The sequence below is a fragment of the Pelobates fuscus genome, chromosome 4 (assembly GCF_036172605.1).
Source record: "Pelobates fuscus isolate aPelFus1 chromosome 4, aPelFus1.pri, whole genome shotgun sequence".
In the NCBI taxonomy this organism is placed as follows: domain Eukaryota; kingdom Metazoa; phylum Chordata; class Amphibia; order Anura; family Pelobatidae; genus Pelobates; species Pelobates fuscus.
The window spans coordinates 205,868,184-205,883,742 of NC_086320.1; the positions used below are offsets into that span (position 1 = coordinate 205,868,184).

Sequence of the window (15,559 nt, forward strand, 5' to 3'; positions counted from 1 at the left end):
TGCTGAAATCTGTTACCCTACTTCGTTATACGTAAGTCTGATTGTTTCTGTTAAATATATAGTTTTGGTCATACAGGGTTTGTTTATATTCTGTTTTATAATGTTCATTCTAGAGTGCAACACTTTTCAAATCATGTTTGAAGTTTGACAGATTTGGCAAGGATAATTTGAAAGGTTTTTCAAGATAGAAAAGGACATGCATAACCTCACACAAACAAACCTGGAATGTAATTCTTCTTTTTTGTAGAATTTACATTGGTTGACCAGGGGGTCACATGAATTCCCAGATTTTACTATTAACATGAAGTAAAGTCATAATTTTATTAATGACACGGAGGCGGGAATTGTTTTTTCTTTCTTTTCATTTCCCTCGGCAGCAAAGAGATATATATATATATATATATATATATATATATATATATATATATATATATATATATATATATATATATATATATATATATATATATATATATAAAAGAGAAAGAATAAACATAACATTGTATAGTAACTGTGCAACTAATCAGCACTTGGCATGTAGTATGTCAGGTGTTGCACTCCTCAACTCTTCCTCTTTCTGTAGCAATCTGAAGACAAGTAGAACCGCAAAACATAGAACAGAACAGAAAACCAGATATTCGTCGTATGTCCTTCTTCTGTGGGATAATGAAAATTCTATCTACATCCCCAGGCTTCATAATGTTAAAGGAAGCATTCAAGCTAAAAAAAAGAAGAGAAAATTGGTAATATCGAAAGTCCTTGATTCGACTTCTGCAAATTTGTGTAACCGTATTTAATATACAATCGGGGAAATACTTTCAAAATCTAATACAATTAACAAGCCGTCACCTACCTGTGACTTTGTGAATCAGACATCCTATGTGTGCTTACCATAAAAGACTGTAAATGCCTGTCATTGGGAAGTAAATCCCAAAGTCCCAACCCAAAGGGAAGGGTAGGTGGGAATAATACTCGCCTCGTGTCATTAATGCAATCATGACTTTACGCAGGGCTCAACAAATCCCGGGCGCCTGGTCGCTATTGCAACCAGAAATTTGACCCTGGCGTCTGGGATTTGCCAGCTCTAGTTTGGGAGGGAGCTTTGACGGCGACCGTCATGGAGAATATTGTAGGCGGCCGTCCGCCCTCGGGTACATGGAGGTGGTCGCCCACCCTGAAGAGCATGGAGGAGGCGGCCGCCTGCGGGAACGTTGTGGGTGGCGCGCGATGGAGCAGTACTCTGGCTGTAGCTCCTCTCTGCTCCCTCGCGCTGTCTAATGATGTCGGGAGCCGGAATATGATGTGATTACGGCCCCGGCATCATTACAGAGCGCGAGGGAGCAGAGAGGAGCTACAGGAAGAGTACTGCTCCCTCACACACATGAAGAGTGCAGGCCCACTGTACCCCTGGAAAGACCCTCTCAGCTCTCCTAAAGGTAGGGAGGCTGAGTGGGATTCAATTCAAACAAAACTGTGTGTGTGTGTGTGTGTGTAAGCCTGTGCAAGTCTGTCAACAGAGTGTGTGTGTTAGCCTGTCAGTGTGTGTGTTAGCCTGTCAGTGTGTGTGTTAGCCTGTCAGAGTGTGTGTTAGCCTGTCAGTGTGTGTGTTAGCCTGTCAGTGTGTGTGTTAGCCTGTCAGTGTGTGTGTTAGCCTGTCAGTGTGTGTGTGTGTGTGTTAGCCTGTCAGTGTGTGTGTGTGTGTGTTAGCCTGTCTGTGTGTGTGTGTGTGTGTGTGTGTGAGCCTGTCAGTGTGTGTGTGTGTGTGTGAGCCTGTCAGTGTGTGTGTGTGTGTGTGTGTGTGTGAGCCTGTCAGTGTGTGTGTGTGTGTGTGTGTGAGCCTGTCAGTGTGTGTGTGTGTGTGTGTGTGAGCCTGTCAGTGTGTGTGTGTGTGTGTGTGAGCCTGTCAGTGTGTGTGTGTGTGTGTGTGAGCCTGTCAGTGTGTGTGTGTGAGCCTGTCAGTGTGTGTGTGTGAGCCTGTCAGTGTGTGCGTGTGTGTGTGAGCCTGTCAGTGTGTGTGTGTGTGTGTGTGTGTGTGTGTGAGCATGTCAGTGTGTGTGTGTGAGCATGTCAGTGTGTGTGTGTGAGCATGTCAGTGTGTGTGTGTGAGCATTACAGTGTGTGTGAGCCTGTCTGTGTGTGTGTGTGTGTGTGTGAGCCTGTCTCTGTGTGTGTGTGTGTGTGTGTGTGAGCCTGTGTGTGTGTGTGTGTGAGCCTGTGTGTGTGTGTGTGTGAGCCTGTGTGTGTGTGTGTGTGTGTGTGTGTGTGTGTGTGTGTGTGTGTGTGTGTGTGTGTGTGTGTGTGTGTGAGCCTGTGTGTGTGTGAGCCTGTGTGTGTGTGAGCCTGTGTGTGTGTGAGCCTGTGTGTGTGTGTGAGCCTGTGTGTGTGTGTGAGCCTGTGTGTGTGTGTGAGCCTGTGTGTGTGTGTGTGTGAGCCTGTGTGTGTGTGTGAGCGTGTGTGTGTGTGAGCCTGTGTGTGTGTGTGTGTGAGGGTGAGCCTGTCTGTGTGTGTGTGTGTGTGTGTGTGTGTGAGGGTGAGCCTGTCTGTGTGTGTGTGTGTGTGTGTGTGTGTGTGTGTGTGTGTGTGTGTGTGAGGGTGAGCCTGTCTGTGTGTGTGTGTGTGTATGAGGGTGAGCCTGTCTGTGTGTGTGTGTGTGTGTGTGTGTGAGGGTGAGCCTGTGTGTGTGTGTGTGTGTGTGTGTGAGGGTGAGCCTGTGTGTGTGTGTGTGTGTGTGTGTGTGTGAGGGTGAGCCTGTCTGTGTGTGTGTGTGTGTGAGGGTGAGCCTGTCTGTGTGTGTGTGTGAGGGTGAGCCTGTCTGTGTGTGTGTGTGTGTGTGTGAGCGAGCCTGTCTGTGTGTGTGTGTGTGTGAGTGAGCCTGTCTGTGTGTGTGTGTGTGTGAGTGAGCCTGTCTGTGTGTGTGTGAGTGAGCCTGTCTGTGTGTTTGTGTGTGAGGGTGAGCCTGTCTGTGTGTTTGTGTGTGAGGGTGAGCCTGTCTGTGTGTGTGTGTGTGTGAGGGTGAGCCTGTCTGTCTGTGTGTGAGCGAGCCTGGATTCTGTGTGTTTCGTATGAGTGCCCACATCTTGGGTAAGATGCTTTCAGTCACTGTAATGCTCGATAATGTAATGGACCCGGGAAAAACGCCTGGATGGAGGAGGCCAAAATACTGATGACTCTCGCTAGCTCCTACCTCTACCTGCCCCTCCAAAAACCTTTTGGTGAAACACTTTCTTGATGGAATACTGCGACTGCGTTTTGTCAAGCGCCGTGAATGTCTTCACATATGATCCAAGGTCCTTGACAAAGGACTCGCCTAATAACAGACCTTTAGCGACCGCTCCTGGCTCATTGGTAGCCATGCTAGCCAATTTTAGTTTGATTTTTAGTGAAATGGCTTGGTGGACATGGCTGATTTGGTGTTGCCGACCATGTACACCAGGTGTTGCAGCCATCCAAAAGCCACCTCACAATCCAATTGGGTTTCCCCCGACTGTGCTGCTTCCAGCAACTTGGTAATTGGTCCTAGAGTGTCCAAATATTTGTCTAGACAGTTTCGTAGTGACAAGTCAAGGCCCTTTTTTGGCTTCCAGACGGTTTTGGCCAACAAATTGGACAATCTGTGTGTCTACCTCGGGGTTTTTGCTACCATGTATGGTATAATAAGTCCGGGGCATTTGGCCCTCAGTTTATTAGGACCGTCCTGGGAGAGGGATTTACTTAGCACCAGATATTGCGCAATATGCTCCGGTGGATCTAAAAAAAAAAGGGGTTGCCTTAGTGTCCTGGAGTTCGCCTGACCCTGCCAAGTCTGATAGCGCAGTTGTTTGAGGCTTTTTTGGACATTGCAGAGGCAAATTGCTTCCCTGCAAGGTCCTCGCCATCAGACATCTCGTCCTCATAAGGATCCGAGTATGGCGTATCTGATCCCTCCTCCTCACTTTTGTCCAAATTGGACATTATATTTCTTGGGCTCTTGCCCTTTTTAAAATTTCTGTCCGCTTTTCCCTGGCCAGTAGCTCTGTTGCTGTGTGCCATCTTGGACAGCCTGAAGCGTTTTAGTCAAGCCAGGAGTATCCTGGGTGTGTGGTGGGCTCATAGTGTGCTTGCGCTTGCTCAAAGCTTTACGGCCCGGCAGGGCTACACTAGAAGCGGTGGGAGTCTGTTGAAACGAACAGCGCCTTCCGTGCACAAAAAAAAGCGCAAACGGTTCCCAGACTCAGTGAAAACTCGCTGCAACAGCCGCGGGCAGGTCGGCAGCTGTAGTAGGGGTACCTGTGTTGCCTTCTCTCGGACAGGCAAATAATTGCCAAGAGGGAGGTAAGGAAAGGGTCAGGCCACCCCAGACATGTATTAAGGGTAAAATATCCGGCACACTCCCCAGACAGTAAAACAATCACATAGAAGAAGCAACTAAGGCAACATAATATGATTGTTACCAATAAAAGTACAATAATGCAGTGTAGAAACAAGAAATTTACTTAGCTGGTCTGAGGGAGCAGCGAAGAAAGAGGAAGAGTTAAATAGTGCAGATACTACATGCCGAGTGCTGATTGGTTGCACTATAATTATGCAATGTTATGTTTATTCTTTTTCTCTTTTGTATACATCTCTATTCGCTGCTAAGGGAAATTAAAAGAAAGAGAAAGCATAATAGTGCTTATTGTATAAAAGCAAGAGGTGAAATAATAAAATACCAAGTGGTTACCAAGTGGTTACTCACAGGCAGACTGCTCAATAAATAAAGCATGAGTGGTATAATCCCCACCAAGGATCCTTTGGAGTAGAATTCTCACTGGAACAATAAAAACTCTGCTGCCAGGTAAAAATAAAGGTAAAAATTAATTAATTAATAAAAGAGTAAAATGGCTGACTCTCGAGTTGAAAGTGGCCAAAATACCTTTAATAAAATACAGCAATTAAAATACCACAATGCGTTTCTCCCCTTGGGGGGATAAAAATGATCCACTTGAGAAAGCCCTAAGGGGAGAAACGCGTTGTGGTATTTTAATTGCTGTATTTTATTAAAGGTATTTTGGCCACTTTCAACTTGTGAGTCAGCCATTTTACTCTTATTTATTTATTTATTTTTACATGGCACCAAAGTCTTTATTGATCCAGTGAGAATTTTGCTCTAAAGAATCCTTGGTGGGGATTATTCCAGTCAGGCTTTATTCATTGAGCAGTCTGCCCGCTCAATAAAATGTGAGTAACCACTTGGTATTTTATTATTTCACCTCTGGCTTTTATACAATAAGCATTATTGTTTCATTTAGATTTCATATGGTCCTTATACCAACAAGATCTTCACGTATCCCATAAGTGGTGATTGTACCACTGTATGCCATCTACACTAGAGCTAGTTTTATAGCTCTGGAAAACGTGAGTAGGACCATATAGACCTCTTACAAAATAGTACTTAGTACCTGTTGGAATATACTGCACCATTATTTGCTGTCTTTTTATTGTTTTCATATGGATCTCATGAATATCCCATGTCCATACCGTATGAGGAATACTTCCCCTCACCAGATTGTGATTGACTTCTTATACATGGTTTATTTGGACTTTGTTTGCTGTATTTATCAGGCACAGACTCTATTGGACTTACTTTGGGCTCCTGATTATTATTAATTATCTATATTTCAAACTTTGTTTTCTTATCTTGTATGTATTCTCTCTTATGTGTAGTGTCTTGTATATATGCTTGTATAGTTTATAATCTGCAACCAATGCTAATGTTTTGCATTATTTTCTTCTTCTTAGTTATAAACTACAAGCTCTGTATACACTTTGTGTTTATTTTTCTTATATTTAAAATGTGCAGTACCAGTGATAACATTCTCGATCTCATTGTTTCTTTTACTCAATTGGTGCATTTAATGCTATTGGTTTCTTAAGTGTATATTTTATGTACTATTAATGTTGCCTATCTTATTTTACTTTATTTTATTATATATTATGTTACATACCATTGTTTAACATTATGTAAAATGTGCAGCCACTCACTCGTGAATTTGTTGTTAATCTGTAAATTTATATATTCTACCTCTGTGTAGGTTATCTATTACGTTACCAACTCATGTTCATACTCTTGTATGTATGTATGTATTCCTCTTGTATGTATGATGTATTCCTGCACATAAAAAAGGGGTGAACCACCATAAAAACAAATGTATTGTTTCTCAACATTTGGTACTTTGCACCAAACAATTATCCAGTTTTGCCTTAATAAATCTCCCTCAATAGTTACCAATACGAAAGAAGTGCATTTTCATATATATATTTAATAAAAAGTAGACCATTTGCTTATTTTAATTACAGAAACGATCAGTATACATGGTATACTAATTTACAAATATTTAAAGGGTTACTCCAAGCACCATGACCATTTCACTGAATTGAAGTGGTCATGGTGGTTGTAGCAAGTATATGCAGAATTTCTGTATGAAACGCTGAACATGTAGTGTTCCTGTAGTGAAGTGTACCTCCAACTCTTGACAGCATCATTAGCAGCCTGGAACAAGAGAGAATGTTATTCTGTGCATGAAAGTCATGTCATCAGTTTGCCTAGTACACTGGCAGCATGGTTCCACATCTGTGTCACCCAAGTCCTCCCTTAGCCCATATCCTGGGGCATGCGTAGCTTAACAGCGAGGGGAAATAATGTCACAGGAGGAGATTCAGTCTGACAGGGAGAACTTGGGATCGCAGGTAAGTTATTATTATTTTTTTTTAATGTATTTATTTATTTAAATTTGTAGGAACATGCCAGCAAGGGTTCTCCAAACAAAAACTATATTTGGTTTGAGTATCCCTTTAATTGTTATACTCTGTATAATGCATCTTCTACTTAGCACATATCTTTGACATTCAACAATTTGTGGCTTCTTGTTTTTTTTGTTTTTTTTTAAAGAATGAAAAGTCAAGAGAGCATACTGATAGCTGTCCTGTTTTGTGCATATTGAGCTTCTCCATTGTATCCAGAAGAGCTATCCTCTCGTCCTCATTGAATTAAAAAAAATATATATAATAATTGCATTACTTCATAGTAATTCCCCCCTCTTTCCCTCCCTTCCTCCCTCCCCTCACCGGCTCAGAGAATGCACATGCGCTCTGACCTGGCAAAGCAGTCCAATCATAGGCCTCTGTATTAAAAGCCCTCGATTGGACCACACATGGTCCTTGGTGATCCCAGATGGAGGCACATAGAGCAATGCTGGGAGCTTTGGCAGGCACTGGATTGCAGGGGAAAAAAACAAACATTTTAAAAAGCACATTTTTTGCAGGTTTTACTGATAAAATTGGGGGGAGGGGAATTAATAGAAAACTGTAATTGAAAAAACAAACAAAACAAAAAACGACGGTTACAGTAACCCTTTACGTTATTTGCAATGGCTTCAGTAATGCTAGGAAGTATTGGGGATTGCAAAGATCCATGCTTCCCTTTGTGATATTAACTTGCTGTTTGGCAGAGTGTAATCATCTCTCCCTTCGGGAAGTCACAGCCTGTTAGCCTCCTGCAGAGTCCCATGTATTGGATGCATTTCACTCCACTTACACACACCGCAGCAGCAGACAAATGCAATTTTGCAATGTGAAACAGAAGAATAGAAATAATTTTCTACATCATTCTACAATGGTTTTGAAACAAAGATTTGTTTATCTGCCTGTCTATCCACACACATTACTGCGTTTTCTCAGTATTAATGCAGATTTTCAAGAATTGGCATATGCTGTCTATTGTTTTGAATTAGTTGCCCATGATACCTTATATCATTTTTAGTGTTTGTGACTGATGCATCTGCAATTCAAGCATATAAAGTTCACTCATCCCTTATATTGAACAAATCTGTATATGTGAGGTGTGCAAATGTAATTAAATGGATAGATTCACCACCATCTTAGCTCTCTGTTAATCATTTTCCATCTTAGGCCCTCCACATGTTATAGACTACATCTCCCAGAATGCTCTCACAGCCATAATGCTGGCAAATAATTGGGGGAGATGTAGTTCACAACATCTGGAGTGCTGAGTGTTGCATACCACTGACTTATAGGAGAAGAGGAGAAATAAAGCAAGGATTCTGATTGCAGGGCCGATTTAGGACTGCCTATTTAGTTGTCAGACTCGGAAGGTTATCTGGTTTGCCAAGTCCTTGGGCAGTTTAGCAACTAGCCAGTACAGATGCACCAGGATTTCCTAAATAGATAACATTTGTGCTTTTTTGCCACCATTCTCCAAGGAATCCCTTTTACAATTTCTGATGATGTCTTTCCATAATGTGTTCCGAGATATAGAAATAAACTAGTTTGTATTTAGCTAAAAATGTGATGAAAAGCTTTGCATACATAGTTTGTTATATTTTTCTTAAACTTACAACATATTTGGTTCATGTGTGTCCAATCTGTAATACGCCCACGGCTCACATTGTTTATTTAGAATGCTGAGTGCATGCTAGCATAACCCAATTTGGATTCAGCTACACAGTAGGTTACCAATACAAACTGTCCACCGACGTCAGGTTTATGGCAGTACTGGGGTGCCCAGGCTCCACAGTCCTATCAGCGGAATTACCGCAGGTACTGCAGCATCGGGTTCTGCACACCAGAAGGGCCCATCGGCTGGCCCATGAACGTAGAGCAAACCAATGGATACTGCTAAATAGGAACCCGGTCAGGCGGCTCTGCATCCATTTCACAAACACACTGCATTCACTACACAGACTTGGGGGGCAGGAGCTGTGGGCAGATTCAGGGGCATTAGCTGTGGCAAGACTCGGGGGTGGGACTTGGGGAGCCAGACCTCGAGCTCTGTAAAGGACCCCAAAATGTATGATGGCAGGCCTAAATGACACCTAAAATCAAGTGAAATTGCCAGATTCCTTTTCAAGGAGAACAAATTAGAAATAAATGGGGTGGGGTGAGGAGGACCTTTATTGAAGTAACATCATGGCTTAGGCATACAGGGGGAAGATTTGAATCAATCTGACTTATTTGGTGTCCTCTCCAGCACTTCCATAGTTTTTCTATTGCTTCCAGTGATATATATTTTTTTTTTTTTTTAACGTCTTAAATTTGTGACTTATGTAAAGAGAACACATAGATAATTTGCTCTCCCAATAATTAAAGGACCACTATAGTGCCAGGAAAACAAACCTGTTTTCCTGGCTCTATAGGGTCTTTGGGGTCCCCCTCCTGCCGGGCTCCAGGGGGAGGAAGGGGTTAAACACTTACCTTTCTCCAGCGCCGGGCTCCCTCGGCGCTGGGGACTCTCTTCCCTCTTCCAACGGCATCCGCTGAATGCGCATGCGCAGCAAGACCCGCGCGCCCATTCAATCAGTCCATAGGAAAGCATTACTGCATGCTTTCCTATGGACGCTGACGTCTTCTCACTGTGAAAATCACAGTGAGAAGCGCAGAAGCGCCTCTAGCGGCTGTCAATGAGACAGCCACTAGAGGCTGGACTAACCCTAATGTAAACATAGCGGTTTTTCTGAAACTGCGATGTTTACAGCTGCAGGGTTAATCCTATATGGACCTGGCACCCAGACCACTTCATTGAGCTGAAGTGGTCTGGCTGCCTATAGTGGTCCTTTAAGTGTTCACGTCTTTTTTGTGATACAAACTATCTCTTTAACATACCTCTACCTACTTGTCTCGCCTACATAGATGAACTATTTGTATTTGTTAATGGGAAGGTGGAATTCTGGGAGAATAAAAAGAGAAATTAAATGGGTTAATCTCAAAACCTGCTGATAATTTAGTGGAATTTTTTTTATAAATGAGACATGTATATTAAACAGATGAATACCCATAATAAGAGGCATAGATGATTTTATAACGAGGTGAGTGCACTATATTCCCTTAAAGTGGGTAAGGGAAACTAATCTGTAAACACATTATGCAATTTAAATGTTCTTAATAATAGGAATACATAGAGAAATAATTCACTAAAAGCTGTCAAGATAAAAAAAGAGGTCAAAGGGTCTAGGTTAATCAATTTCTAAGACATTATTAATAATTAATATTGAAGGGGAATACACAAAGATGTGCTTCAGCACTAAAAGCTACCTGGGTAAAAAGAAGGTGAAATGGTTTAGGTCAATCAATTTCAGTTATACCGTAAGTGGAAAAGTGAAAATGAGGCTATAATAGGATGGGTGCCATGGATACAAGTCTTGAACAGACAGACATATATACTGGAAGAACTAGAAAATAAGAATGAATGGAAGACAGAAAAATGCATTTGTAAATGGTTTGGAAAATTGTAATATAATGCACAAATATGGTAACTGAGGCCACTTTTAAGTCATCAGGAATGCCTGTCACAATAATATGTAATGCAAAGAGTTAGATATAGTATGGTAACCTCACAGTCGGAAGAAGAGAGAAATGTTTAAGAAAAAAAAAAAAAGTAAAATGGTGTAAAAACTTACATATAGTCATACATAAAGAATTATTCTGAACAAGTTAAAGCACCACTATAGTGCCAGGAAAACATACTAGTTTTAGTCACCTTTCTCCAGCGCTGGGCTCCCTCAGCGCTTGGGACTCTCCTCCTCCTTTTCGACTTCATCGGCTGAATGCGCATGCAGGGGAGGAAGGGATTAAACACTTACCTTTCTCCAGCGCCGGGGGCCCTCTGCGCTGGGGACTCTTCTCCCTCTTTCAACTGCATCCGCTGAATGCGCATGTGCAGCAAGGCCCGCGCGCGCATTCTATCAGTCCATAGGAAAGCATTAATCCATGCTTTCCTACGGATGCTGGCGTCTTCTCACTGTGAAAATCACAGTGAGAAGCGCCTCTAGCGGCTGTCAATGAGACAGCCACTAGAGGCTGGCTATACCCTAAAGTAAACATAGCAGTTTCTCTGAAACTGCTATGTTTACAGCAAAAAGGGTTAAACCTAGATGGACCTGGCACCCAGACCACTTCATTAAGCTGAAGTGGTCTGGGTGCCTATAGTGGTCCTTTAAATAAATCATAATAAGAAAATAAAATATTGAAATAAGTCAGTCTGTAATGGAAATGTAAGACAAACAGATTGGTATACCAATGTTATTGCCTTCTTAGAAGCAGCAATGTGTTTTGATTTGTTTTTTTTTGCTGTCCTGGATCTGTCAAAGCTATGCACCCTCGCCAACTACACTTTACCACCCATGCATATATATGCAATTAGCCATTCTTGTAGCATCACAGCTATTCATAAACACATAGACACACACACACACACACACTCACATAGATAGACTTCTAATTTAATGTACAGTACTTTCATAGCTGGTAGCTCAGCCTCCACAGTGATTAAGCAAAAGTTACACTTCCTCATTTACAACAGTAGCAAGGGTACCGACCGAATGAAGTGCCAGGAACTGAATGCTGTATACGTGGAACTTAACCTCTTCCCTATGTTAGAACCTTCCTGGCAGTATAACTCCCATTAGCTTTTTCTTTTTTATTTGCTGAAAATCAAGCAGGCATATAACCTTCATGTGGTCTATGCAAATTATACAAAGACCCTGTAAGTAACAGTCACTTTAACGCTCTAGCAGTAGAAATTGGGAGACATTACTATGGAAAACTTCATCAGAGATTTACAGATACACTTTGATTTTAAAAATAGATGATATAACGACTTTATTTCATCTATGTTCTGGTACCAGCAATTATTATGCTATGTAACTGTTACCTATTTTAAGAATTTATAATATTTTCAAGATATGTGACCTGACCCAGTATTGTGCAATCTCTGTTAAATTTCAAGAGTCTGGATATAAACTACTCTCCTGTTGGTATTAGATCCCACAATTTCTTTACTCCATAGACCCCTCAGATGGAAAGGTGGGGAATAGGTGGACTACCTGCTTCATATCTGGTGGGACTGCTCTGTAATTCACCCTTACTGGGGAAGAAAATTATGGGGTTCTCAAGAGATTCTCTGATAAACCACCTCTCTTTGAGCCATCACACACCAATCAAGTCCTCATTTTTGTTCTATCACACAACAATCAAATCTTCTAAATAAAACATTCTTAAAAATCCCAATGTCTTCTTTCCATGTAATCTGTGGATTTTCAGAAATTACTATAATTTTTTCCTGTCCCTCATCAGGACAAGTTTGCCCTAGAACCCATATGACATGTTAACACCTAGATCTCAGTGATCTTCTCTAGACACATAGGGGTAATAAAAATTGCAATTAATGTTTTCCACAATTGTGCTTTTTCGTTAAGTGATTCTTATCATTTAGACTTGTAAAGATATGTGACTATGGCTTTATTACTCCATGCTTTGTGTATTGCTAAAAAAAAAAATATTTAAAAAAACGTAAACGTGATTTACAAAAAAACAACTATGCACTTGATTCATTAGTTTAGAATACGTTTTTCAAATTATCACATTCTGATTGGAAAAAATGTTTAAATGATTTATGTACATATATTCCAATAGATTTTAATGGCGAATTCTGTAGATAAGTAATTTACAAAAACATATTCAAACATTTTAAATCAAGGCCTATATATATATATGTTGGCTGCCTTTGTTTATGTACATATATTCCAATAGATTTTAATGGCAAATTCTGTAGATAAGTAATTTACAAAAACATATTCAAACATTTTAAATCAAGGCCTATATATATTTGTTGGCCGCCTTTGTTTAAGGATGTGTATTTTCTTGCACTGTTTTACATTAAATACCCAGTTGCCATGTATGTATTTGTGTGTATGTGTTTGTGTGTGAGAACTCAATACTTCTTTTTGTTTGTGTTGTAGGAGAAACTATTGCACAGTTAACAGATATGAGCATCATTGAATGTCCAGACCCTGATGGACAAGTTACAATTTTCACTGATAAGACGGGAGTAGTAAAAGCTGCCAGACTTTTGCTGTCCTCCGTTACCAAGGTTCTGATATTGGCAGACAGGATAGTCGTTAAACAAATTATCACTTCCAGAAACAAGGTAATTATCATAAATGTGTTTTTAATGACATGAAGATATTTCAGTAGAAGTAAGTCCTCTTTATCTTATTTTGTGCAGGAGATATTTATTTTGTGTGAACATCCAGGGCAGCCTAGCTCTGGATTTTTTAAAATTGGATCACCATGAAGTCACACAGGCACAATGGGAGGGCGTATGTGATATACCAAGGAAGAGGAGCAATCATTATGGAATCTATTAGTTTTCCTGGTGATTGCGCTACTGTTAGAATTTTGTCTCCCTTATAAATTAGCACAGCTTTTAATGATTCTTCCCAATGGCTGATGTTTGATACACCCTTTAGTTTTTTTTTTTTTTAATGATATTTTAGCCCTACATTTTGGGCTTTTCATTCAGCCACAGTGAACAGTGTTGCTCAATTCTGTGTGTGCTAATATATTGAGGAGTATTGTACCTACCAAGTGTAGCTACAATAAATTCTTTATTTATGTTACTCCTGTCCAAAACTATTGAAATGCCACTCAGTGGTAGAATTATTACTATTATTACTATGTAAATAGATCTGTTTCTAGGCAGCATTACTCAGGCACACGTCAAATACCCTACCCGATCGTTAAACCTGAGAATATCAGACTGAAAGCTATAGGGTTAAACTGTTTGATGGTGTAACCACTAAAGGTAATCCAGCACCAGGGTCCACTTGACACCATAACAATTCATAGCAAACCAGTAAAATCAGGGTGGCCAAAATTAAATGCTTATTATATTATCAGCTAAATGTTTGCTGGATATTTTAGTATAAAATATAGGTGACTTTTCTTGCTTTATGAAGTGACCCCATATGTATTGCAGCACTATAGTGTTCTTCTTTTAACAAAAAATGTAGGGTGTGAGTCTCATTAACCCCTTAAGGACACATGACATGTGTGACATGTCATGATTCCCTTTTATTCCAGAAGTTTGGTCCTTAAGGGGTTAAGCTGTAATTTTTGACAGGAGTATCATTTGGTTACCACTTTTAAGTGAAGGCCAGTGCAGAGATGCATCCAACTGAGCAACTGAGGGGTGTCTTCACTTTGAAATGCTTACCACCTAATATCTACAATGTCCAGCTTTTAAACCTAGTGAGTGAGTCATCCCATTGAATTCCCGTTACACCAGTATACAAAGAGTGTAATAATTTTCAATTGGTAACATATACTAATTCCCCCCCCCCCCCCCCTTCTGTTGTTGATGAGACTGTATCAATATATATTTTTTTATGTATTCAAAGTTGTTGTTTTTGTGAAGTTGTAGAAGGTCACACAGACCTAAATACACTGCAAAAGTATTAAAGCACAGTGAAAATTACAACGTTATCTACTGGATAGTGTTTTGTTTTTTTCCTTCTAATTGTTAGGTAACAAAGTGAAAGAGCGAGAAAATAAAGTGCAAAGGAAATTCATAAGACAATTTTTACTACTTTTTTTTATATATATATATATATATATATATATATATATATATATACTTACTCCCCTTCAACCCCTTACATTAATAGTGCCTCCAGTTTTGCTCGCCACTGACCGACTACCCTCAGCCTGCCTATCCCACACAATATATGGCATCCACTACTCGAGATATGGTATGGCGAGTTTAGGTTGAAGCCAATGTTTTGGATCAACCCGTCTTATTTTTATGTAAACACTAATAAGAAAGGTTTTTTGATTTATATATATATATATATAGTAGCACTTGGAGAGAGAGCCCCAGAAAACAAAAAGAAACCATAAATTAAGCTAATTTCTATAAATGCCCGTGGGAGTAACACATCATGTAAGGTCAATAATTGTAGATTATTTGATAAAAAACCGGGTACAAATTTGTGACCCCCAAGAAACTCACTGGACAAAAGTGAAAGAAAAGACAATAAATTCATCGAAATACCCCATCATTATAAGTGCAGCCTTAGGAGAAGAAAAAAAAGGGTTGTCGCACTTATTTTTGTGAAAAATGTTTCCTTAGTTATTAAATACCATGAACTAGATCCAGAAGGGCGATATATTATTTCAATATGTGAAATAAACAACAAACTATTTACACTAGCCAATATTTACGCACGAAACAAAGCAACAATAACATTTATATCAAAAGTGCTTAAAAAGATAGAGCAGATTAGACAAGGGCTGGTACCAATTATGGGGAATTTTAATTGCGTAATTGACCCACTAAGAGATGGAAAGAGCCAGAATGATAAGAAAAATAATAAAAAAAGATGAGAATAGACTGCAAAACTGTTACGTAGTAATCCGCACATAAAAATTTGGTTAATTGCATTTAATGTCCTGACAGGAAAAGTTGTGCTGAGGAACATTACCGTCCTGACAGGTAATTACTTTTGGGGTCAAAGGCTGGTTACAGCCAATCGGATCCACAGAAGGGGTATTTAAACCCAATTTTCCTCTTGCTCATTGCCCTGCCGTGGTTTCATCTTGATGGTAATCCAAGAGTTCGTTCCTGATCTTGATTTTCTGGTATTTGACTATGGCTTCGATTTGACTTCCCTGAATTCTGGTATCCTTAACTTTTGGCTTTCCCTCACTGTTGTCTGATTCTGTGTTCCTGACCTTGGCAAATATTTTG

General features: G+C 40.2%; 1 protein-coding gene across 1 annotated transcript in view; it reads left to right on the forward strand.

Annotated features, from left to right (window-relative positions):
- Positions 1 to 15,559, forward strand: part of CTNNAL1 (catenin alpha like 1) — a 268,432-nt gene that overhangs the window by 145,792 nt on the left and 107,081 nt on the right. Inside the window, exon 3 of the mRNA XM_063451862.1 lies at positions 12,771 to 12,958. Coding sequence (XP_063307932.1) covers positions 12,771 to 12,958 — 188 coding nt within the window. The remainder of the gene's footprint in view (positions 1 to 12,770; positions 12,959 to 15,559) is intronic.